A 26,805-nucleotide genomic window follows, 5' to 3' on the forward strand; every position below is an offset into this window, starting at 1 on the left:
CAGGAGGCTGAGGTGAGAGAATCGCTTGAACCCAAGAGGCAGAAGTTGCAGTGAGCCAAGACCACGCCATTGCACTCCAGCCTTGGGGGGAGAGTAAGAGTCTGTCTCAAGAAAAAAAAAATTCTCACATTATTGTAAATATTATTACAATAGCTAACATAAATTCAAGATTTATAATAAATTATTTTTTTCTGATGCTCATAGAAATACACATTTTACTGGATCTTGGGTGTTGTAGTAAAAAACAATTTACTAAAACAAAAAAAAATGTATACCTTAAATACATAGAATTTTCTTTGTCAATCATACCTTAATATGAGAAAATAATGTTCTTCTTTTCCAAAGTAAAAAGAAATTAATAGAGCAAAGCTATATTTTACAACAATGTACATATAATCCATAATTCTGTCTAATACTTGATATTCTACTAACTGAATTGAAGCAGTACTTGCCAACATTTACATATATATGAATAATTGAACTGTAAAAGTTATGAGATGCTGATCTGAATTACAAAAGTCCCTCTGTGATAGTAAACATATGCATAAATTAATTCTATAAAGTTTTATTGCATTTTCTCAAAATACATTGAAGTTCTGTAGTCAAAGTAATCAATAGACAGCCAAAACTGTTTTTGAACAGTTTAGCATTTTTTCATTATTAAAAACAAAACTTGCCAATAGATATAAGAAAAAGAGCTGACCAAATTAGTTTATTAGAGTTTAAATAGCATAAAATAATAATTTTGAAATTATAAAATTGTATTTTAGAAAATCTTGACAGATAGAAAAATTATTTTAATACAGGTCTCATTTGAATTAGATAAACTTATATTCTATACCTGAATAAAAAGTAATTGAAAATACCTATGACTTTGCAGCAATAAAAAATGGCAAATGATAAAAAATTCAAATTTTCCTTACATAAATATTTGTGAAAAGGGGAAACTGAAGACAGAAAATATGATAGTTTATTTAAAGTGAAACATTTACATAGTTTAATGTAGATAAAAGTAAATTGAGAAAATTCCTATTTGGCATTATTTGCTGTGAGTTTACCAAGATAATGTTTTTCTCCATTTTAAAAACAATGGTCTATGGTCAAAAAGTAAGTCAAACTATCCCTGTTTGCAGGTGACGTGATTCTATATCTAGAAAACCCCAAAAGCTCCTTCAGCTGATAAACAACTTCAGCAAAGTTACAGGACACAAAATCAATGTACAAAAATCACTAGCATTCCTATACACCAACAACAGCCAAATCGAGAGCCAAATCGGGAAGGCAATCCCATTCACAACTGACACAAAAAGAATAAAATATTTAGAAATATAGCTAACTAGGGAGGTGAAAAATCTCTACAATGAGAATTATGAAACACTGCTCAAAGAAATTAGAGATGAAACAAACAAAGAGAAAAACATCTCATGCTCATAGATAGGAAGAATCAATATAATTAAAATGGTCATACTGCCCAAAGCAATTTACAGGTTCAATGCTATTCCTATTAAACTACCAACAATATTCTTCACAGACCTAAAAAAAAAAAAAAAAACTATTTTGAAATTCATACAGAACCAAAATGGCCAAATAGCGAAGACAATCCTAAGCAAAAAGAATAAAGCTAGAGACATCATACCGTCTGATTTCAAACTATACTACAGGACTATAGTAACCAAAACAGCATGGTACTGCTAGAAAAACAGACACATAAACCAATGGAACAAAATAGAGAGCCCAGAAATTAGGCCTCATGCCTATGAACATTTGATCTTCAACAAAGCTGACAAAAACAAGCAATGGGGAAAAAAAACCCTGTTCAATAAGTGGTTCTGGGATAACTAGCTGGTCATACACAGAAAATTGAAATTGGACCCCCTCCTTACACCATACATAAAAATTCTAAAAATTCAAATTATATAAAAAAAATCAACTCCAGGCAGACTAAAGACTTAAATCTAAAACCTCAAACTACAAAAACCCTGGAAGACAACCTAGGCAATATCATCCTGGACATAGGAACGGCAAAGATTTCGTGACAAATGACACCAAAAGCGATCAAAACAAAAGCAAATATTGACAAATGAGATATAATTAAACTTAAGAGCTTCTGCACAGAAAAATAAACTATCAACAGCATAAGCAGACATCCTACAGAATGGGAGAAAATATTTACAAACTATGCATCTAACAAAGGTCTAATATCAGCATCTGTAAGAAACTTAAATTTACAAGAGAAAAACAAATGACCTCATTAAAAAGTAGGCAAAGGGTATGAACAGACAGTTTTCAAAAGAAGACATACACGTGGCCAACAAGCACTTGAAAAAAAGGCCAATATTACTGCTCATTAGAGAAATTCAAATGAAAACCACAATGAGACATTATCTTACGCTAGTCAGAATGACTATTATTAAAAAATAAAAAACTAACAGATGCCTGGCAAGGTTGTGGAGAAAAGTGAACACTTATACACTGTTGATGGGAGTGTAAATTAGTTCAACCATGTGCAAAGCAGTGTGGCAATTCCTCAAAGAGCTAAAACCAGAACTACCATTCAACTCAGCAACCTCATCACTGTGTATATATACCCAGAGGAATATAAATCATTCTACTATAAAGACACATGCATGTGAATGTTCATTGCAACATTATTCACAATAGCAAAGAAAGACATGGAATTAACCTATATGCCCATCAATGACAGATTGGATAAAGAAAATGTGGTACGTCCTATGGAATACTATGCAGCCATAAAAAGAACAAGATCATGTCTTTCATGGAAACATGGATGGAGCTGGAAGCTATCGTCTTTAGCAAACTAACACAGGAAGAGAAAACCAAATACTTCATGTTCTCACTTATAAGTGGGAGCTAAATGATGAGAACTCATAAACACAAAAAAAGGAATGACAAACACTGGGGTTTAGCTGAGGATGGAGGGTGGGAGGAGAGAGAGAAGCAGAAAAAATAACTATTGAGTACTAGGTTTAATACCTGGATGATGAAATAATCTGTACCACAAACCCCCGTGACACGTGTTTACCTGTACAGCAAACCTTCACATGTACCTCTGGACCTAAAATAAAAGTTAGAAAGAAAATATTAACAACTTTAAATTTAGTAATCATAAATGTCAAATTAAAAAAAAAAATTTTAGTCTGAACACAGTGACTCACACCTGTAATCATAGCACTTTGGGATACCGAGGTGGGCAAATCACTTGAGGTCGGGGGTTCGAGACCAGCCTGGCCAACATGGTGAAACCCCATCTCTACTGAAAATATAAAAATTAGCCAGGTGTGATGGCATGTGCCTATAGTCCTGGCTATTCAGGAGGCTGAGGCAGAAAATCTCTGGAACCTGGGAGGCAGAGGTTGCAGTGAGTCGAGATCACAACAGTGCACTTTAGCCTGGGTGACAAAGTGAGACTCTGCCTCAAAAAATAAATATAAAATAAAAAATATTTTAAATAATATTATAAATAAACTAAAATTTCTAGGAACAATTTTTTAAAATCAGAAAAATAAGTCATATGATAATACAGATACTCTTACGAAATGCATAAAATATATGAATATACGTGTGTACTTATTGATGTGCATGAAAGTGCACTAATGTATCCAACAAGAATAATCATATGCATTATTTTATAACATTAAAGTAAGCAATAAAAAGAACACTTAAAAATATTTTCTTCAATTTAATTGACTCTATTCTTTTATTTGGAAAACAATTTTAACACATATTTTAAATAGTTTAAATAGAGAAAAACGTAGAGCTGTATTACAAAGATATTCATTGATAAACATTTCAAAAAAAATTTTAACATCGTTATTTTTATCACGTATTTTGCTCTAGAAAATTTCCATTCCACATGATACATTTGTTGTATAAGAGATACAAAACAAATTCCTACTAGGAGAAATAAAGCTTCACTAAGGAGGTGGCATTAAGCTGGGCATTAAAATTCATGTAGAATTCCCATTGCTTCAAATGGAGAGAAGCAGCAGTGTACCACAGATAAAGGAAGTGAGACGTAATAAGGGTTTGACTCAAGATAATAAGGAGATGAAGAAAAAGGGGGTTCTATTATATTCATGTACTATTTTTCTTTTTCATGTATAATACTTTTGTTCCAATTCCAGTTATGCTCCACTTCAGTTTTGTTTCTCTAGTTAAATAACTTTGCATCTCTAAACTTTATTATTCTTATTTGTATAATGAAGAGAGTAACTTATGCCAAGCAAAGATTTTGCAGACACTAGAAACAATATACACAAAATAGTTGGAATAGTTCCTGAAAAATAGTAGGTTCCACATAATAACATGATTTATGCTTATGCTCTTTCTGTATTATTTGGAAAGAAATATGTGAAGTGCAGGAAAGTGGCGTGAAGTTATTTTTGTGGGATATCTGATGTAATCCTTCTCTTTTATCTATGTTATCAAATATTTTTCAAAAGCTATATTTCTCATTAATGCTTTTTGTGAATAAATTAACTAGGAAAATTAGAAGAAAGGCCACAATGTACATCATAGAAAGGCATAGATTACAAAGAGAGTATATACACAATACCTGTCCAGAAGATGTGGTATAAGCCAACATTTTAGTTATACTTATTTACTTCAGATATTGCAAATTTTTCTTATTTTTGTACCTTCTTTCTTTTAGTGACATTTCCTATATTTTCATTCACTATGACATTGTTTTCTTTATATCGATAGTTATGAAGAGAACTAACTATTCTAACTAGGGAGTAGTTACAATTCTTATTTTAAAATACTTCATTAAAGGACTACAACGTGTGTACCATCTATGACTTAGTACTGGTTGATTGTCATTTTTCATGATCTTCATAAGTGGGTAATTTTGAACACTTATATTATTTCAAAGTGTGTTATTTGTTTGTTCATATGTTTTACAAAGTAACTAACTTTGTTGGCTTGAAATTGCAAACTCTGTCTCTTGGTGTCTTAGTCAATTCAGGCTGCTATGACAAAAACACCACAGACTGGGTAGCTTAAACAACAAACATTTATTTCTCACAGTTCAGTAGGCTGGGAGACCAAGATCAGTGTGCCAGTATGGTTAGCTTCAGGTGACAGTTCTCTTCTTTCTTTCCTGACATGGCTAAAAGAGAAAGAGAATGGAAGTAAGTTCTCTTCTTAAAAGGGTGCAAATCTCATTCATGAGGGTTCCACAGCCGTTACCTAATCACTCCCCAAAAGCTTCACCTCCTGATACTGTCACATTGGGATTAGGATTTGACATGCATATTTGAGAGGGACACAAACATTCATTCCATGACAGATGGTAATCAAAGCAAAGACAACGAATGGGTTTGCCCAGCAAGAGTATGTAGAGTAAAAAGAAAAGATGGTATGAAACAAATCACTGAAAAAAAATGTAACAGCCAGAATAACATGATCTAAGTATACTTGGGAGGAATTATGCAAAAAATAGGATTTGAGTCATGCGAGGAAACTCTTTACATTTTTACTGGAAAAGACATGAGAGACAGAGTTATGGAAAAGAGAGCATTTGGTGGGGGCAGATCCATTTTTTCTAATAAAATAAACTAATGTGGATTAATTGTACAATCATTCCTTAGTACATTTCAAAACTGCATCCAGGCAAATCTCTTATGCAACAAGCCTGCCTTAGTTGTGTCTACTGGGTACATGTTTATTTTTAGGCATGTCAGATTCGACTTGTGAAAAGATGATTATATTGTCTTTAAAGCTGTCTTCTTTTTTCCCCATATTTTTCACACCAAATAACAGTTATTCAAACTAGAAACTAGAAAACAAACATACAGTTATCCAAACTGGAAAACAAAATCAGAATTTACATTTTCTATTTTCCCCACCTCCTGTTGGTTCTCCTCTTAAACTTCTCCTTGTGTGTCTGTAAGCTTGTTATCCACTTTTCATCGCTACTCTTTTTACTTTTTCTGAAGTCAGCTTTCTAACAGATCTCTTTTTTTAAGTTCTTCTTCTTCATGGCTGCCAGAATTAACCCTCTAAAATTTAATTTTGTTATGTAACATTTTAAAATGCATATTGACTCCTCAATGTTGAACATATTTCTATCCTTACACTTCACCTACACAAATATTATTTCTGGTTTTCAAATAATCTGTGTTATTTCACTTCTTAGGGGCTTTTCATGTGCTTCCTATTTTGTTTTAAGTATTTTGTGTCTTCAATATCTAAGCTTCTATTATCAACTGAAGACTTAGCCCCAATGTCAACACATCTCTAAGAACTTTAACCTGTAAGGTCAGAATAGTCCCTTTTTCCTATCTGCTCATAACATTATAAACTTAAGGCAATTATAGAACTTAATACCTATTATACTGTCATTATTGGTTTATTGCCACTGAAGATTATAATTTTTAGTGCATTGATTATGTCTTCTTTGTTTTTACTGCCCTTGTTCCTGTTCCTCTATACCTGCCTCAACTACATAGCTTAGCAGAGTAACTGCTATATTGCAGTTGTTCAATGAATGTTTCTTGAGTAAATCAGTTGAGTTCCAAAGCTAATCCAAGTTGTGCATTTGACACACAAGAAGCTTGGAACTGTCTTCTGACTTTAAGTTTAGAACTATTGCCATAGTAAATTAATGACTGATCTGCCACGATTGCAGGTAAGTACAGACTTTATTTCTTATCTCAATGTCAATTGTCCCTTTCAGCCAATGCACATTTTATTTGATAATTATGCACATTTGTATCTCTGTTTGGTTTTTATTTGAATAAATTTAGAACATATAGCTGGAGATGGTAGCTCACACTGATGATGAAAATAGACATTTATCAAGGTTATTATGTAGCTAGCACTGCATGTACACAGAGGCATTTAGGGAGCCACACATATGTCCAAGGCAAGACATATGCTCATAAAATGTCTGAGAAGATTGTATCCTTTTACCTAATGCTAATCCCCAAGCTTAGAACAAGGCAAGTGAAAGGTCAAAGGAGATAAAAAATACAATAAACAAAATAAAAATTTACAAGAAGGTGTTATGGACTAAATATTTGTTCCCCTCTCCCCAAAATTGTATATTGAATTTCAAAATCCAATGTGATAGTATTTGGAGGTCTTTGGGAGCTAAAGAGATCATGAGAAATTTGCTCTTATAATGTGAGTAGTGCCTTACAAGAAAATGCTGGAGAGCACACTAGATTTTTTTCCTCCATGTGAGAATACAAAGAGAAGTTATCTGTTTGCAGCCTAGGAGAGGGCCCTCACCAGAAATTGACCATGCTGACACCCTTATCTCAGACTTCTCATCCTTCAGAACGGTGAGAAATAATTGTTTGTGGTGTAAGCCCTCCATTCCATCATAATTTGTGATAGCAGTCTGAACTGACTTAGACAAAGTTTCAACAGCAAATTTGAGCAGTTAGAACACAGAATCAGCAAAATTGAAGATAAGACAATTGAAATGATTAGTCTGAGAAGCAGAAAGAAAAAACCTGAAGAAAAATTAGCAAAACCTAAGGAACTGTGGGACACTATCAGGTGAACCAGCATAAAAATTATGGTAGTTCCAGAAAGAGAAGAGAGAGAGAAAAGGGAAGAAATAATATTTGAAAAAAAAATGGCTGAGAACATCCCAAATTTGATAAAATATATGATCTCAACATCGTAGAAGCATAAGAAAATCCAAATAAACTCAGAGATCCACTTTGTGGCACATTATGATCAAACTATCAAAGACCAAAAAATAAAAATAAATACAGAATCTTGACAGCAACAAGAGTAGGAAATAATCATGGGCAAGAGTTCTTTAATAAGATTAACAACTGATTTCTCATCAGAGACCAGAAGACATTGAAATGATATATCCAATAAAGAACTGATATTCAAAAGTATGCAAAGAACACCTAAAACTCAATAATTAGAAAAATAACCCAATGATAAAATGAGGATGAGACCTGAACAGATGCCTCACTGAAGAAGATATAGAGACAACAAATAAGCGTGTGGAAAAATGCTCCACATCACATCATTAGGGAATTGTAAATTAAACAATAAGCTATATCACTATATACTTGTTAAAAGGACTAAAATTCCAAACACAAAAAATACCAAATACTGGCAAGAATGTGGAGCAACAAGAACTCTTATTTATTGCCAGTGAGAATGCAAAATAGTGCAGCCATTGGAAAATATTCTAATAGTTTCTTGCAAATTTAAAGGTAGGCTTACCATACAATCGAGCATTTGTTGTCCTTGGTATTTACTGAAATAAATACCAAGTGGAAAGCATGTCTACACAATAGCCTGCAAACAGGTGTTTATAGCAGCCTTACTGATGATTGCCATAAGTTAGAAACAACCAAGATGTCCTTCAGTATGTGAATGGGTAAAGCAACCATGGTACATTCATGCAATAGAATAAGAATATTTTTAGTGATTAACAAGAAATGAGACATAACCAATGAAAAGACATAAAACATTAAAAGCATATTTATAAGTAAAAGAACCCAATATTAAAATGTTACCTACTATATGATTCCAACTATATGACAAATTTTATTTTATAAATGCTTTACCACAAAAGTTAATTCTAAAAATGTTTGAACGCCACCAAAAAACAAACAAAAAACATGGTGGAGATCATCTTTGTAGTTTTTTATAATAATCCTCTTGATAAAGATTATATCATAAGAAATCTTGATAGTTTACATTGAAGGATATGACATTTTAATTATAAATTAATGAAATCTAATAAAATGTGACAATGAAAATTTAGCTGAGTATAAAAGAACCTAAATTAGTAGACGGTGAGAGAGGAATGGGGGAGGGGATGTTTGTCAAGAAGTTCTACATCAGTACAGAACTTCATAAATTAGTGGATAACAGCATGGTGAAGAGCAATCATAAAACAAATGAAGATGTTGTAGAACTCTTATTAGTATCTGCAGCTACTCTGGCACTTTAAACATATCCAGTAGGAGAGGTTAATTCTCTCATCAGGAGACTACTCACATTACTTTTTTCTCCCTATAAAATAATGCGTTGTTTTGTCATGCTGGCAAAAAACACATAACATTAAATGTACCTTTTCAACCAATTTTTAGGTGTACAATTAAAAAGTGTAAAGTACACTCACATTGATGAACAACAGATCTCTTGAACTTTTTCATTTTCCATTGCTGCAACTTTGTATCCACTAAACTATCTTCTCCTCAGTTCTTAATAAATACCTTTCCACTTTCTGTTTCTATTTTTTGGACTACTTCAAATATTTCTCTTTTTTTTTCTTTTCTTTTTTTTTTTGAGATGGAGTCTCGCACCATCACCCAGGCTGGAGTGCAGTGGTGTGATCTCATCTCACTGCAACCTCCGCCTCCTGGGTTCAAGCAATTCTCCTGCCTCAGCCTCCCAAGTAGCTGGGATTACAGGTGCCTACCACCATGCCCAGGTAATTTTTTTTTGTATTTTTAGTAGAGATGGGGTTTCACTATGTTGGCTAGGCTGGTCTCAAACTCCTGACCTCATGATCCGCCCACGTTGGCCTCCAAAAGTGCTAGGATTACAGGTGTGAGCCACTACGCCCAGCCTACTTTAAATATTTCATATGATAGAATCATACAGTACCTCTCCTTTTGTGACTGGCTTATTTAGCTTAGAATAATGTCCTTGAGGTTCATCCATATTGTAGCATGTGATGTAATTTACTTATTTTTTAAGTCTGCATAATATTCCATTGCGTATATATACCACACTTCATTCATCAATAGACATTTGGGTTGCTTCTACATCTTGGCTGTTGTTAATAAATGCTGCAATGAATACGCATGTACAAATATCTCTGCTAGATCCTGTTTTTAATTACTTTGAATATATACCCAGAAGAAGAAATAATAGCTCGTATGGTGATTCTATTTTTTAGTATTTGTGGAACCTCTAAACTCTTTTTCATGAGAGCTGAACCATTTTATATTCCCATCAACAAACATGAAGTTCCTAATTTCTTTTACTCGTTATTTTCTATTCTTGAAATAGTGGTTTTTCTGATGGTTGTGGGGTGATATCTCACTGTGGTTTTAATTTGCATTTCCCTGATAATTAGAAAGTTGAGCATCTTTTAATGTGCTTACTGGCTCTTTGTATATCTTCTTTGCAGAAGTGTCTATGTAAGTCCTTGACCCATTTTTAAATTGGGTTGTTCTTTGTTGTTGTTTCCTTGGAAAAGTCAATATATTCTAGATATTAATTCCTCATCACATATTTGCATTTATTCTGTGCCATTCCATAGGTTATCTTCTCACCTGTTGTTTTCCTTTATGTGCAGAAGATTTAAGTTTGATATAGTCTGATTTGTGTATTTTTAATTTTGTGGCCTGTGCTTTTTGTATCACATTAAAAAAATTGCCAAATTCAATGTCCTGAAGCTTTTATTTTTTTCTGGAAGTTTAAGGTCTTACAGTTAGGTATTTAGTTCATTTTGAGTTAATTTTTGCATATAGTATAGGGTAAGGGCCCAACTTCATTTCTTTGCATGTGGGTATCCAGTTTCCCAAACACCATTTGAAGAGGCTGTCCACTTCCTTGTACTAAATGAATGGTGTCTTGCTGCTGCTTTTAAGATTCTCTGTGTGTAACTTTTGACAGTTTGATTATACTGTGTCTTGGTATAGAGTTTTTTAGATTTATCTTATTTGGAATTATTTGAGCTTCTTAAATGTTTAGGTTCCTTTATCTCCTAAGATTTAAAAAATTGGGGGCCATAATTTACAAGTTTTCAGAGCTTTGTCATTTACTTCTCTTCTGGTATTCCCATAATGCATATGTTGCCCTGCTGGATGGTGTCCCATAATTTCTTTAGGCTCTTCATTGTTCTTCTTTTCTTTTTGCTCCTGTGACTCTAATTTTAGAAGTTCTGTCTTTGATTTTGCTGATTTTTTCTTCTGCCTAGCCAAGTTACCTGTTGAGTCTTTCTAGTGAATTTTTCAATTCAGTTATACTTCAACTCCAGAATTTCTATTTGGTTCTTCATAGTTTATACTCTGTTAATATTCCTATTTTGTTTATTTGTTATGTTCCTCATTTCAGTTAATTGTCTGTTCATATTCTCTTTTAATTCATGGCACATACTTGACTAATTTCAAGTTCTATGTCTGGCAATTCCTGTATCTTCATTTGTTTTCGGTCAGTTTCTGGAGATGTAATTTTTTTTTTCCTTTTAATGTGTGAGAATCCTTTCTTTCTTTTTATACTTTGTATTTTTTTATTGTTGAGATTTTAACATTTAAAAAATCAGCCAACTCTCTCAGGTTTTGTGAGATGATTTTCTATAAGAACTCTCCTCACTAATTCTGGATAGAGATTCTGTGGCCTACTCATGCTTTTTTTCTAGTATGCATTCCTTTCTTTCTCCTTTAGGCTTGCGTGTGTAATCTGTTTGAAAAGGTTTGCTGGTTTGTATAGAAGACCCTCCCCTGGGGCTTGAGGTACAGTGGCCTTTCTGGGGCTGCATTAAATTGTTGTACTGGTGCTCCACCTCGTGTCTCTGTCTGGAACTGCAGTTTTTGGTGCACCTTTGGTTGCCTTTGCTTTGAAAGACCGCATTTTTATTAGTACTTGAATATAGGCAAGTCAGAAGCCAGTCCTTGGGCAACCTCCCTAAAAGTCAAAATATTGAACATAGGGGATTTAAATGTTTCCTTCCAATTGCATTGCACAGTGTGGAGTGAGAAAGACTCTAGTGAGAGAGACTGGAAACAATCATGATTTTTCTTGCCAGGTTGTTTTCACGATAGCCTGGAGGTACGGAAACCTTGTAATTGGTTTCTGAAGTTCTCACAGAGGCATTTAGTACATATGTTGTTAAAATTGTGTCTTGCTCTTGAGGTTCCAGGACTGTTCTGCTGACTTACTGATGTCACTATCTTCCACATTTTTTAGTCCTTTTTAATAAAATGATTTTTTAATGATTAGGACCTGAACAATTTTCATCACTATTCTATGGCACAAAGACTGTATATATTTTTACAAGATGTTAGAATTGACTATCTTTGAAGAAAATCTTCATAATTTTTGTCTAACTCCGTTGCCCCTTTCTCTTGTTTTATTCTTTCCATCATCAACTTAATACAACTAGTTTCGATACTCTTCTACCTTTTATGCTGTTTCTTAGATAACTTTTTATATTTTATTTTAAAACTTTTAGTTATCTCTATAAGCTGTATCATTTAATAAATCTTTTCAATTCCTTTTATCTTCATTGATAGCATATATCATTTGACAGTTTCTTATGCAGAAAGGAACACACCCACATTTTGTCGGCTATCAAAGTTTTGTTGGGCCTTTTATCTCTGTCCCCTAAACATGGCCTAGGGCAAGACACAGAGTAGGTTTTGGTTATATAAGTGTTCACTCATTATTTCTTAAGCATCTTTGTGACAGGCACTGTCCTAATCACTGGGGACAGGGCAATGAACAAAACAGACAAAAACCTGTGACTTGATGGGGCTAATATTCTGCTGTGGCAATATAAAATAAACACATAAAGGAATAAATGTATTGTGAGCAGAAAGGGGTGCAATTTTAAAGAGAGTGGTCAAGGAAAACCTCATTGTGAAAGTTCCACTGAGCAAAACTCTTAAGGGTGTGAAAGAATGAATGATAGAAATACGACTACGGGGAAGAGCCTTTCATGTCAAGTGAAAATCAAGAACAAAAAGCCTGGAGCAATATAACGAATCTGGATTTCTCAATATACAGCAAGAAGTTCTAATGTAGCTGGGGAGGAATGACCAAGGACAAGAGTAACAAAGCATAAGATTAGAAAGATAAAGAGGAATATTTGTGGGGAGGTGGGTGTAAAAAAGAGGATAGGTTGTTTATGGTCTCATAGGTTATTGGAAAAACTTGGTATTACTGTAAGTCACATGGGAAGACAGAGGGGCAGCATGGTATATTTCTGACTTATAAAGGATTTCTTTAGCTACTTTGTTGAGATGAGACTCTTAGGCAGATGTGCACAGAAGTAGAAACATGGCTCAGGAGGCTCTTGCAATAATTGAAGCTAGGCATGGTGGTGGAAACCACTGGGAAATATAGGAGGTAATTAGAAGGGGTCATTTAGTCAGTTCAGGCTAACAGAATAGCATAGACTTGGTGACTTAAACAACAAATGCTTTTCTCTCACATTTCCAGAGGCTGAGAATTCTGATATCAGGGTTCTGGCATGATTGAGTTCTGATAAGGGCCCTATTCCTGGTTTCCAGAAGGCCATATCCTCATTGTGTCATCACTTAGGGGGAGGGGAGAGAGAGAAAGAGAGAGAAATAGAGGGAATCTCTAATTTCTTGTCTTATAAGGGCACTGATCTTATCAAGAGGGCTCCATTCTCATGACCTAATTGCCTCAAAAAGACCCTATCACCAAACATCAACATACTAGAAATTAGAGTTTCAACATATAAATTTGAGGCAGGGGATATAAACATGTAATATATAACAGGGTAAATATTAATAGTAGAGAGCCCAAAGAAATTTGTTTATGGATATAAATGTGAGCTGTAAGAGAAATGATTAATTGATACATTTTATTAACATGAAATTGACAAATAAAACATCTATAACCACTGCATCTTACACTGGATGTCAGTCACTTGTGTTGGTCATAGAATTTTTCTTTGCTTCTGCAAAGTTCTATTTTTCAGCTGGCTTCCTGGAAATGCTACCTTTGAGAATGTACTGCCACTCCCCTCACAGTTAGCCAATGCTATTCACATGGAAATAAAGAATAGCTCACTATCATGGCCATCTGAGAATATGATGTAGCTTTCTACAGATCAGTTAATGAGATTAATTTAAAAATAACAACCTTAACTGTAATGCTCTAATATTTTGATATTATAACCAAATTAGAAATGATGCTTTAAAAAATCGACAAATGGGATCTCATTAAACTAAAGAGCTTCTGCACAGCAAAAGAAACTATCATCAGAGTGAACAGGCAACCTACAGAATGGGAGAAAATTTTTGCAACCTACTCATCTGACAAAGGGCTAATATCCAGAATCTACAATGAACTCAAACAAATTTACAAGAAAAAAACAAACAACCCCATCAAAAAGTGGGCAGAGGACATGAACAGACACTTCTCAAAAGAAGACATTTATGCAGCCAAAAAACACATGAAGAAATGCTCATCATCACTGGCCATCAGAGAAATGCAAATCAAAACCACAGTGAGATACCATCTCACACCAGTTAGAATGGCCATCATTAAAAAATCAGGAAACAATAGGTGCTGGAGAGGATGTGGAGAAATAGGAACACTTTTACACTGTTGGTGGGACTGTAAACTAGTTCAACCATTGTGGAAGTCAGTGTGGCGATTCCTCAGGGATCTCGAACTAGAAATACCATTTGACCCAGCCATCCCATTACTGGGTATGTACCCAAAGGACTATAAATCATGCTGCTATAAAGACACATGCACACGTATGTTTATTGTGGCACTATTCACAATAGCAAAGAGTTGGAACCAACCCAAATGTCCAACAACGATAGACTGGATTAAGAAAATGTGGCACATATACACCATGGAATACTATGCAGCCATAAAAAATGATGAGTTCATGTCCTTTGTAGGGACATGGATGAAACTGGAAAACATCATTCTCAGTAAACTATCGCAAGGACAAAAAACCAAACACCGCATGTTCTCACTCATAGGTGGGAATTGAACAATGAGAACTCATGGACACAGGAAGGGGAACTTCACACTCCGGGGACTGTTGTGGGGTGGGGGGAGGGGGGAGGGACAGCATTAGGAGATACACCTAATGCTAAATGACGAGTTAATGGGTGCAGGAAATCAACATGGCACATGGATACATATGTAACAAACCTGCACATTGTGCACATGTACCCTAAAACCCTAAAGTATAATAAAAAAAAAGAAAGAAAAAAAATAAAATAAAATAATAAAAAAAAAAAAAGAAATGATGCTTTATTAGTGTAGTGATAATAACATTTAAATGGCTGAGTAGTAATACCTGGTAAAAGGGAAAATTAAGTATGGTTTTTAAGATACAAATAATGTTTTCAAGTAAAGAAGAAAAGCTATTATAATTCCATGTGTCTATTGACATTGTATAGTCCTTTGATTAACCATTTTTCCCCTTCTGATTTTTCTTAGATGTTCCTGGCAGCTCTGTCACTCAGCTATATTGCTAAGGCACTAGGTGCAATTGTTATGAAAAGTTCCATCATTCATATAGAAAGGAGATTTGAGATATCCTCTTCTCTTGTTGGCTTTATTGACGGAAGCTTTGAAATTGGTAACATTTATTTTCTATTTTAATAACCAAACTTGCAAAGTTAAAAAAAATATATGTTTTATACCACTGGTTATCAACTGGGATAAATTTATCTCTCACAGGCAATTTGGCAATAACTAAAAACATTTTTGGTTGTCATAGCTGGACAGGGGTTGGGGGCAAGGGAGGTGCTACTGGTATCTAAATGTAGAGGTCAGAGGTACTGCTAAATATTCTATAATGCACAAAGAATTATGTAACTGAAAATGTTGATAGTGAGGATGTTCAGAAACCCTGATTCTACACAAATTCATTTTTTGCAAACTAACACCATGTCATACTTTACCTCCCCCTCTCAAGATGAAGAAACTTTGGGAGAGGACTGTTATTCTTAAGGAGAAAGGAATCTTTTCAGAGCAACTTACATTAGACCTCTATTGTTTCACTGAGCACACAAAAATCTTTCCTTTGAAATATTGAAGATATTTTGTTGTCTTCATTTTATGTTGGATTTCTCCAATAACAGCTCAGGGAAAACATTTTCTGGTTCATATTTGTGTTTTTCCTATTAGTAATTTTCTTCTAGATCATTTATAAGATGAATATTAAATTTCTGGGAATTTTTCTCTTTAAATTTTTTTCTTCTATATTTCCATTGTTTTTCTTTATGTTTCATTAATCTTTGATGCCATCATCCATCTTACCATATCAAGTTCTAATTTGTGTATTTATCTGTATTTTATATTTACAACAGCACTTTATTATTCCCTTATTATTTTAAGGCTGCCAGTTCTGATTTTATGGATGCAATGTGCCCTTGTACCCCTAAAGGTACTAAATTTTTTAAAAAGCAAAAAATTTACTCATTCATTTTGGTGCTTTTCTTCCAAATTATTTTTATGCTATTTTTTTTCCATAAGTGCTCAGTAATCCTTAACTGCTATTTGTTTATTGTTATGCATGAGGCTCCAGATGGATTAGAAGTGGTCATGACTCTTTTCACTTGATATGCTCTATGTATATTATTTAATATAAATGACTTATACATGACATTAAATCTCAAGTGGTTTCTCCTCCAGGAACCTTTCTGGAAGCTTTTGGTTTTTTTTTGTTTTTTTGAGATGGAGTCTCGCTCTGTCGCCCAGGCTGGAGTGCAGTGGTGCGATCTCCCCTTACTGCAAGCTCCGCCTTTCTCCTGCTTCAGCCTCCCGAGTAGCTGGGACTACAGGCACCCGCCACCACGCCTGGCTAATTTTTTTGTATTTTTAGTAGAGACGGGATTTCACTGTGTTAGCCAAGATGGTCTCCATTTCCTGACGTCGTGATCCACCCGCCTCGGCCTCCTAAAGTGCTGGGATTACTGGCGTGAGCGACCACGCCTGGCCTCTGGAAGCTCTTAATTAAGTTCTGGAAGCTCTGGAACTTAAGTTCCCCCTTTCTGTGGTTTAATAGCACCCCTGTCCCTCTATTTTTATCATTAGTATGAAACTTCTTGAAGACAGATGCCATGGTTTATTCTTTTTCAAGTAACTTTCTTATTTCTGGCTCTGAGCTTCATGTCAGGTACATGTTAGAAATTTAAATAATATTAAGAATAAATAAAGAAATGCATGAAGGAGCACCTTACCCTCATCAGGAAGATTCATCTCCATTTTTCTTCATTCCAATATAATCCAGTCAACTCCAAATTTTTCAGTAAAATTTTACTTCACTAATATTTCCAAGTAATTCAAGTGCTTTGTTTTTGGATTTACAACAGCTTTTCAATGAGTGGTCTAATGTAGGTGAATTCACCTTCTCAATTAAATTACATCATCTTTGAGGGAAGGCACTATGTCTTGGACTCTATTTGCATCCATTCTGGGGTTTTCAATTCTAGACGCAAAATTGAACTAAGCTGTATCAACATAATTTTGTTCCCTTTCTAGGAAATTTGCTTGTGATTGTATTTGTGAGTTACTTTGGATCCAAACTACACAGACCAAGGTTAATTGGAATCGGTTGTTTCATTATGGGAATTGGAGGTGTTTTGACTGCTTTGCCACATTTCTTCATGGGATAGTAAGTGTTGAAAAAAAAAAAAAAACAACCTCTGTGCCACTATCAGTACCTTGTAAATTAGGAGTAGAATTTTTTTATTATCCCTTTAAATAGGCAGTTACCTTTTGAGAAGAATACCCACTAAATGTGTATAGAAATGAAATAGTGTCTATGTCTACATAATCACTTTGAAATAACAAAAAGACTAAACTGTAGGGTTTCAAATGAAATAAATAGGCTTTTTATGAGTTTTTTGTATAACATATATACTGTACGTTTTTGCCTGTAAGATTTTGATTATTTTTGATAAGACTTCAACACTTATACCTCTACCCACTGAAGTATAGTTGTTCCCATCATTTCACTGAAGCTGTTATTCCTAAGGTCACTGTGTAGTAACAATTACAGTCAGATGCTCCTGAGAGAAAAGTTAAAATGGCACATGAGGGAGAAACTTATTTTTCACATTACAGTTAATGTAGCCAGTTCAAGGATGATATGATTCTACCTCTTTCCATCATAGTGCTATGCCTTGCATGGCCTTGGCCTCATGATCCAAATTGTGGCAATGTCTTTCCAGGCAACAAGATAGAAGAAGAAAAGAATAAGAAGAAACAAACAGTCCACACAGGCTGAGGCTTAAGAAGCATTTTCAGAAGCAAAATATCTCTACTGACTTTACGTTTACCAGATGTTACTTACATTTCACACATAGATATGTAAATGCTGAAAAAATAGACATTATTCCACGATACCATGTTCTCAGTTAAAAATCCCAACTATAGTTACCGTGGAAGGAGAGAGGATATTGAGAGACAATGAGCAGTTTCTGTTAGAGACACCAATTACTTACTCATTGCGAAATCCAGCAATGACATCATTTGCTCACCATATTAATTCCATTCCCCTGCCATATTTGGCCTTATAGGAAGTTTCTTCTTAATGGTACTACTCTAGGTTATTTTCATCATACTGCACTCTCTTGATTCATTTTCTATCTTTGTGTCTTCTCCATCATGTCCATTTTTTTCCTCTGCTTTTGGCACCATACCGTCAGAGTCCCCTAATTCCCTTTTTAATCTTTATTTATTATTATTCATGATTTATATGGAAAATAAACCTTAAAGGCAACTATCACAGCTTCATCTTCCATTCTACCCTAAAATTAAGGACCACAATCTACATCAGCATTGCTCTAAATATGCCATAATATGTGACGCCTTTGCACCTGGTATTTCTACAGCCTTGAATACCTTTGTTTCTTTGTCTACCCTTCTATTCATCTTCAAGATTCGTTTTACCTGTCATTCTCATTTTGATATCTTCTCTGATCCGTTCCTGCAACCTCCAAGCAAAGTTGATCATATCCTTTGTCTTTGTGACAACTCAGGACCTTATATATTAAACTTATTATACCTTTTATCATCTATGTTTATACTAGTGTGAAATTCCCTAAGTACAAAAACTGTGTGTTTTATTTCTAGCTCTTTGAAGCTAAGCATAATGCCTGGAATACAGTAGGCTACCTTTAGAGCTCACATGGTACCTAATTATGGATATTAACATCTCTGTTATTCCTATCAAGTTTTCTCTAATATAGTTGATATGGATTAGATTTTATTTTTACTACATTTTGAAGAGTCATGCAATAGAGCATGTGTGTGAATATGTGTCCATGAAAGAAAATCTGACAGATTGATCATCTTTGAAGATAATTCAAAAGGATGAATGGTTGCATACAATTAATAATTACTTTTACAAAAGGTGAAACCAGGATATTTCATATCTTGACCAAGATATAACCACTCCTAGGATAATAGCAAGGTGATAACCCACTTAGCCTGGGTTGTACTGAATTATCTTTCTTACTGGACACTTCCATTTCACTTTTGTACATCACATCTCCTAATACACGTGCTGGAAAATTGACAGAAAGTACTCTGGTAATTTGGGGGAGATAATGGTGCAAATAAAGGGGAATATTTCTCTGTATTTCTAGGAAAAGTGAAAATATTCAGTAGATAAGCAAAGTGTTTAATTCAGTGATGTTCTTACAGTTACAGGTATTCTAAAGAAACTAATATCGATTCATCAGAAAATTCAACATCGACCTTATCCACCTGTTTAATTAATCAAATTTTATCACTCAATAGAACATCACCTGAAATAGTGGGAAAAGGTAAGAATTAATATTGACAGTAAAAAGTCTTCTAAAATGTATAAATTTAGTTACATCTCTAAAAATTGTTGTGATATTCATTAGCAAAATTTAATTAAGAATGAAGTAGAAAAACATTTGACTCTTACAGACATAATTATAGTGTTAATATACACAGTTCACCCTTTAACAACACAGGTTTAAACTATTCAGTTTCACTTCTATGCAAATTTTGTCCATCTGAACTGGATGATAAACCTGCCGATAAGAATATTTGACATTTTCTATATTTGGATTGCACGGGGCCAACTGCAGAACTTAAGTGTGCATGAATTTGAGGACACACAGACAGCCCTGTAACAAATTCCTTAATATACCAAGGGATGACTGTATTATATGTAAAAGCATTTAGAAGTTGATCAGAAAAGAGAATATTTTCAACAGGAAATTGACAAAGAATATATGCATTAAAGTAAAACAGAAGGAAGTGGTATAAATAGGTAACTAATATAACTTTGCTTTCAATGCAAACTATTATATCATTTAAAGACTTTTTGCCTGTTATAACACAAATTATAAATTATAATTGCAAATTGTACTGCTAAAGATTTTTTTAACCTATTAAATAGAAAAAGACTAAAAATATATAGAAACGAGGTAGAGGCAAAAAAGGATTTCACATTGTATATATTGCTGGAAGTGTATACATTTGTAAATCTTTCTGGAGATTCATTATCAATATGTATTAAGAACAAAAATATACTTACCTACTTAGTCTGAAATTCTGCTATTATTGATTAATCTTAAGGAAATAACCAGGAAACTGAAAAAGGACTTATTTTTGCAGTTATCATGACTTATAGTCATGATAAACCTAATAGAATAAAACCACAAAAAAGAAATTAAAAAATAAGATACTGAATGAACACATTTGGAAACTTATTCAGCACATTACTGTCCAGTCATTAAAGTTTTGATATTAAAGAAATCTTAACAACATGGAACAATTGTTATAGTGTTAACTGTATATACCATTTAATAATATGAACTGGATTTTTAAATATATAATGGGCATAATGAATATAATGCATATATTTTGTGCAAATCTAGAAGATATATAAAAACATTTGAGGTGATCTTCTGTGTGTAATGTGATTACAGATAATTTTTACTTGTTTGTGCTTTTCTGTATGATATGGCTTGACTGTGTCCCCACTCAAATATCACCTTGATTGTAATAATCTCCACATGGCAAGAGTGGGGCCAGGTAGAGATAACTGAATCATGGGGGCGGTTTCCCCCATACTGTTCTCATGGTAATAAATAAGTCTCACAAGATCTGATGATTTTATAAATGAGAGTTCCCCTGCAAAAGCTCTCTTGCCTGGTCAGGAGATCGAGACCACGGTGAAACCCCGTCTCTACTAAAAAAAATACAAAATATTAGCCGGGCGTGGTGACGGGCACCTGTAGTCCCAGCTACTCGGAGAGGCTGAGGCAGGAGAATGGCGTGAACCCAGGAGGCGGAGCTTGCAGCGAGCCGAGATTGCGCCACTGCACTCCAGCCTGGGCGACAGAGCGAGACTCCGTCTCAAAAAAAAAAAAAAAAAAAAAAAAAGCTCTCTTGCCTGCCACCACGTAAGACATGTCTTTGCTCTTCCTTCATCTTCCGCCATGATTGTGAGGCCCCCCAGCCATGAAGAACTATGAGTCCATTAGACCTTTTTCCTTTATAAATTACCCAGTCTCAGGTATGTATTTATTAGCAGCATAAGAATGGACTAATACACCATATTGTCAAAGTTTGCAAAGTGAATATAAATTACTTGTACTTGTAAATTTAACAAAATGAGAATAATTAAGAGTTTACAAGTAGTTACATTTGTAATAGAAATGCTAAAATTAATGTTTAAAATGAAACACTGTCTTATCTACATAGGTTGTTTAAAGGAATCTGGGTCATACATGTGGATATATGTGTTCATGGGTAATATGCTTCGTGGAATAGGGGAGACTCCCATAGTACCATTGGGGCTTTCTTACATTGATGATTTTGCTAAAGAAGGACATTCTTCTTTGTATTTAGGTAATGTACACAAAATATTAAATTGTATGATCACTTTCCCTTTGTCTACTTTTGAAATAGTAGAGTTACTAAACTTATTATTTTACCTATTAGAACATATATTTGGGTATATGCATTGTACCATATTTCTTTTAAAAACGTGAATGAGAACCATGCATTCTTGGCATCTAGTAAAATTGCTTTATAATATTTTCAGGTATATTGCATGCAGTAGCAATGATTGGTCCAATCATTGGCTTTACCCTGGGATCTCTGTTTTCTAAAATGTACGTGGATATTGGATATGTAGATTTAAGTAAGTACAACCAGAACAAGGTACCATGATAATATCTTTTTAAGCATACACACAAAAAACATTTTTTCAAGTAACTGAATTCACTCTCTCAATAGTCCTTTGCTTAATATAATTAGAAAGTTACAAGTAGGAAATAAATGCATTACTAATCAGAATAAATATAAAATCCAGCTCCTATTTATACTATCTTTTACAACTAAGTGTAAAATGAGAGAATGTAAACAAATTTATTTTCATGAGCTTGGTCCAAAATAACCAAATGTAAAATGTCTCCCTCCCAAACCAACTGTCCAGTCAAGTAAATTTTGTTTTTCAGTTGATGGTGGCTTGGATGTTGATGTGTGCGACTTAAAGTTTGCTTTGCTAGTCTTCTTGTGGCTGCTGCATTGATTTATGGCTGGAGTCATTGGAGAGACTTCACTGTGTACTTTATGGTCATTTTCCCTGGTCCTAGCAGAGGGCTTGGCATATGGCAATATTCAGTAAGTACTTGTTGAACAAAGGAATAAAGCAGAGGACACATAAATAAAATCTATGATTTTCTTCTTCATTCTCAGAGCATACTTTCCTTCTTATCTCACAGATGAAAGAGATTCCATGTTATAAAAACTGTCTCAACCTCAGGCCCTTTCCCCTAAAAATATTCTTGCACCATATCTATCTTTATCTTCTTTTTCTTTTTCCCAACTCAGTGGAAAATATATCCATCTGTATCCAATGTTTATAGATCTAGCTGGAGCTTAGATTCTCCTTTCCTACTTCTTAATCTCCATCTTCCTTTTATGCAGCAAACACACTCAAGTATTTCCCATCTTTATACATAGCTACAGTTTTTTATAACCCCACACAACTTTCTATCTGAATCTTTTTTTTATTCCTCTTCAGAGCCAAGCACCTAAGAAAATATCAACTAAATTAGCTAAGATATCTCACCTTCTCATCTCCCATCCACTTCTCAATCCAGTATAATCTGCTTCTGTTATTAGTGAAACACAATCAATTTCTACATACTTTACTATAGATTACTAAATGGGTATATTTCTATCATTTGTGTTAATTGATATTTCCAGTGCTTCTTCATGTTTTCCCTTCTTAGATATCTTATTAGCACCTAAAGCACAGTATGTCACAATCTGATCTCATCGTCTTATCTCCCAACCCACTTTATTCCCTATATTCCTTCTCTTGATGAATATCCATACCTGATTCAATTATTGACTGAGTTACTGTGCCCTGTAATCTCACATTTCTCTGCATTTACATTTGGTAAAACTTTTCCCTCTGTTTCATTTGCATAGTTCTTGAAGTCTCTTCCAAAATGTGGCTCCTCTTAGAGAAGCCTTACTTCACCACTTTCTATTAGTCCCAAATTAATAGCCAAGAGCATGCCTTTATTGGAACCCTTCTCACAATGAGCTATTAATATTTGTGTGCTTACCTGCCATCTCTTTACCATATGACAGAATGGCATGTTCTTAGCAAATAATAATTAGTTATGTTTGTGAATAAATAAATATGATTTTCTATCTCACTAGGCCTTCAATACATCATTCCAAAGAGATCAAAGGATTCATTTCCAAGATGGGATAGACATCTCAGTGGGCCAACAACAGCCAAAAACTTGAAAGCGTTTGCTAATCTAAAACTATAAAGAAAATACTTGATAAAATGTTTTACATGTTCAATTTTAGACATACGCCTTAGAGTAGCTACACGTTATATACATTATTTCTACTCATTCAACTCCAGTTTCATCACTGCTTTATCACGAAGAGTACAGAAATAAGTGGTAAATGTCCTTAGGTTAATTATTTTATAAGCTCTCTAATAAGAAACTATTAACATTATTTTAGAATTCATCACAATATAATTTCTAACATTGAATGTTCAGATATTATTATATCTTCTCTTATTCAGTGATGAGTATGAGCTTCACTTACGAAGTATACTTTGGCAAACTCCAGTGCCTAAAGGAGCTGAAGACATAAAAATAAATGAGTAAAGAGTGCCAGGAACAGGAATTTAGGTTGTGATGGTTAGAATAGGAGAATTCTTTTGGTTTTGAACTGCTCTCCCCACGCATCCAAAAGCGCTTGTGTTCCTCAGCTCTGGCCTATTCTTTTAATGCACAAATTTAGGCCCTGCATTGACAAGGACCTCTGATTGGTTACCAAGAAAATCCAAAAACCAAAATTTTTCAAATTTACTTTTTTTTTTTGAGTCAGAGTCTCACTCTGTCACCCAGGCTGGAGTGCAGTTATGTTATCTCAGCTCACTGCAATCTCTGCCTCCCAGGTTCCAGTGATTCTCCAGCCTCAGCCTCCAGAGTATCTGGGATTGCAGGTGCCTCCACCACACCTGGCTAATTTTTGTATTTTTAGTAGAGACGGGATTTCACCATGTTGGCCTGGCTGGTCTCAAACTCCTGACCTCAGGTGATCCAATTTGTCTTGGCCTCCCAAAGTGCTGGGATTACAGGTATCAGCCACCAACAGACATATATAAAATTGTATTTTTATCATGAACACTCTAATGTTTTGAAATACATATATATGTGGAATAGTTAAGTTTAGCTAATTAACAAATGCATTATCTTACATAGTTACTTTTGTAGTGGAAACACTTAACATCTACTCTCTCAGCATATTTCAAAAATACAACATATTGTGGTTAAGAATAGTCACCCTGCTGCACAATAAATCTCTGTAATTTTTTCCTCCTAATTTTAATTATGTATGCTTTGACCAATATCTCCTTATGTGGGAGATCAGTCAGTGTGGTGGAAGAAGCTATAGGGAAGGAAGCAGGCCTTTTGAAAGGTCAGAAGGCTCTGCAAAACTTCGGGGGAGAATAAGCTGAAGACAGCTGTTCTCTTGCCCTGTGGCAGGGCGCAAGAAATAGGTAGAAGGAAGTATAGGGGAATTTATCTAAATAGGCTTGTCTACCCATGTTGTCCAGAAACTGACCTTTGACCATCCGTACACGTGACTGTTCCCAGTAAGGGGGAACAATAATGTTAATTACACACAGATTGTGTTGGCTCCAGGCTTTCGGCATTATGTCTGTACTAAATAAAAGCTAGCAGCTCCAGCTTATTGGGACTGCTACTCACTGTTTAGCAGTCCCCTAGCCACTCTTTCACCGCATACCTGTGTCTGAGTACTCCTTTCATCTGTTGGTAGGCCAGGGTCTGCAGGATGGACCCGGCATCCTCAACTCCACTCTTCTCCCAACCACCTGGCTTCTAGTAGCCACCATTCTACTCACTAATAATTAATTAATTTTTGTTTCAATAGCTTTTGGGGTAGATGTTGTTTTTCATTAACATGGGTGATAATGATAAATTTTGATATTTTAGTGCACCCATACCTGAGTAATGTACATTGTACCCAATATGTAGTTTTTTATCCCTCAGTCCCCTTCCATCTTTCCCCTTCTGAGCCTCCTAAATCCATCACATCAATGTGTATGTCTTTGTATCTTCATGGCTTAGCTCCCAGTGATAAGTGAGAACATACAGTATTTGGTTTTCCATTCCTGAGTTACTTCACTTAGAATAATGTCCTCCAGTTCCATCCAAGTTGCTGCAAAATTTTTAATCAAGTTATTATTTTTTTGCTATAGAGTCGTAGGATTTCCTCGTGTGCTTTAGAAATTAACCCCTTCTCATATATAAATGATTTATAATATTTTATTTTATTCTGCATGTTTCTTTTTTACCCCATTTATTGTCTCTGTTCTGTTCCATTGCTCTATATTTCTGTCTTTATGCTGGTACCATATTGTATTAATTACTATAGTTTTAAAATACATTTTGTAATTAGGAAATGTGAGGCAGCTTTATTCTTTCTCAATGCTTTTTTGGCTATTTGATGTCCTTCTTGGTTGCATATGCATTTTAGAATTGTTTGTTATATTTTTGTAAAAATACTATTGGGCTTTTGATAGGTATTATATTGAATCTTTACATATATTTGGGTAGTATGGACATTTAATGTTAGCAAGTCCTTCAATTAATTAACACAGAATGTCTTTCTAATTATTTATGGCCTCTTTAATTTCTTTCCTCAGTGTCTTGAAGTATTTCATGCACAAGTCTTTCACCTTCTTAAATTTATTTTTGTGTTTTATTCTGTATGATTTTAGTATAAATGGAATTGCTTTCCTAATGTCTTTTCAAATAGTACTTGGTTAATTCATAGAAATATAAGTAATATCTTATAATTATTTTGTATCCTGCAACTTTACAGAATGTGTTTATTCAATTCTAACAGGTGTGTGTGTGTGTGTGTGTGTGTGTGTGTGTGTGTGTCTGTCATCTTTAGGGTTTTCTATATACAAAATCATGCCATCTGCAAGTACAGGCGATTTTACTTCTTTCTTTCAAGTTTGAATGTCTTTTATTTCTTTTTCTTGGTTAATTGCTCTGGCATAAAATGGCAGGACTATGTTGAATAGAAGTGATGAGAATGGCCATTCTTCCTTTGTTCCTGAAAGCTTTCAGTTTTTCACTCTTGAATTTATTTATTTATTTATTTATTTATTTTTAATTTTTTATTATTATGCTTTAGGTTTTAGGGTACATGTGCACAATGTGCAGGTTTGTTACATATGTATCCATGTGCCATGTTGTTTTGCTGCACCCATTAACTCGTCATTTAGCATTAGGTATATCTCCTAATGCTGTCCCTCCCCGCTCCCCCCACCCCACAATAGTCCCCGGAGTGTGATGTTCCCCTTCCTGTGTCCATGAGTTCTCATTGTTCAGTTCCCACCTATGAGTGAGAACATGTGGTGTTTGGTTTTTTGTCCTTGCAATAGTTTACTGAGAATGATGGTTTCCAGTTTCATCCATGTCCCTACAAAGGACATGAACTCATCATCTTTTATGGCTGCATAGTATTCCATGGTGTATATGTGCCACATTTTCT

The 26,805-nt window shown here is 34.4% G+C and overlaps 1 protein-coding gene across 1 annotated transcript in view; it reads left to right on the forward strand.

The window, feature by feature from the left end:
• The window catches only part of LOC116472758 (solute carrier organic anion transporter family member 1B1), a 102,319-nt gene that overhangs the window by 25,729 nt on the left and 49,785 nt on the right, over positions 1-26,805 (forward strand). The window contains exons 3-7 of the mRNA XM_032159785.1: positions 15,175-15,316; positions 17,224-17,356; positions 19,393-19,514; positions 21,433-21,579; positions 21,776-21,874. Of these exons, the coding sequence (XP_032015676.1) occupies positions 15,175-15,316; positions 17,224-17,356; positions 19,393-19,514; positions 21,433-21,579; positions 21,776-21,874 (643 nt within the window). The remainder of the gene's footprint in view (positions 1-15,174; positions 15,317-17,223; positions 17,357-19,392; positions 19,515-21,432; positions 21,580-21,775; positions 21,875-26,805) is intronic.

The sequence above is a fragment of the Hylobates moloch genome, unplaced genomic scaffold, assembly GCF_009828535.3.
Source record: "Hylobates moloch isolate HMO894 unplaced genomic scaffold, HMol_V3 SCAFFOLD_8, whole genome shotgun sequence".
In the NCBI taxonomy this organism is placed as follows: domain Eukaryota; kingdom Metazoa; phylum Chordata; class Mammalia; order Primates; family Hylobatidae; genus Hylobates; species Hylobates moloch.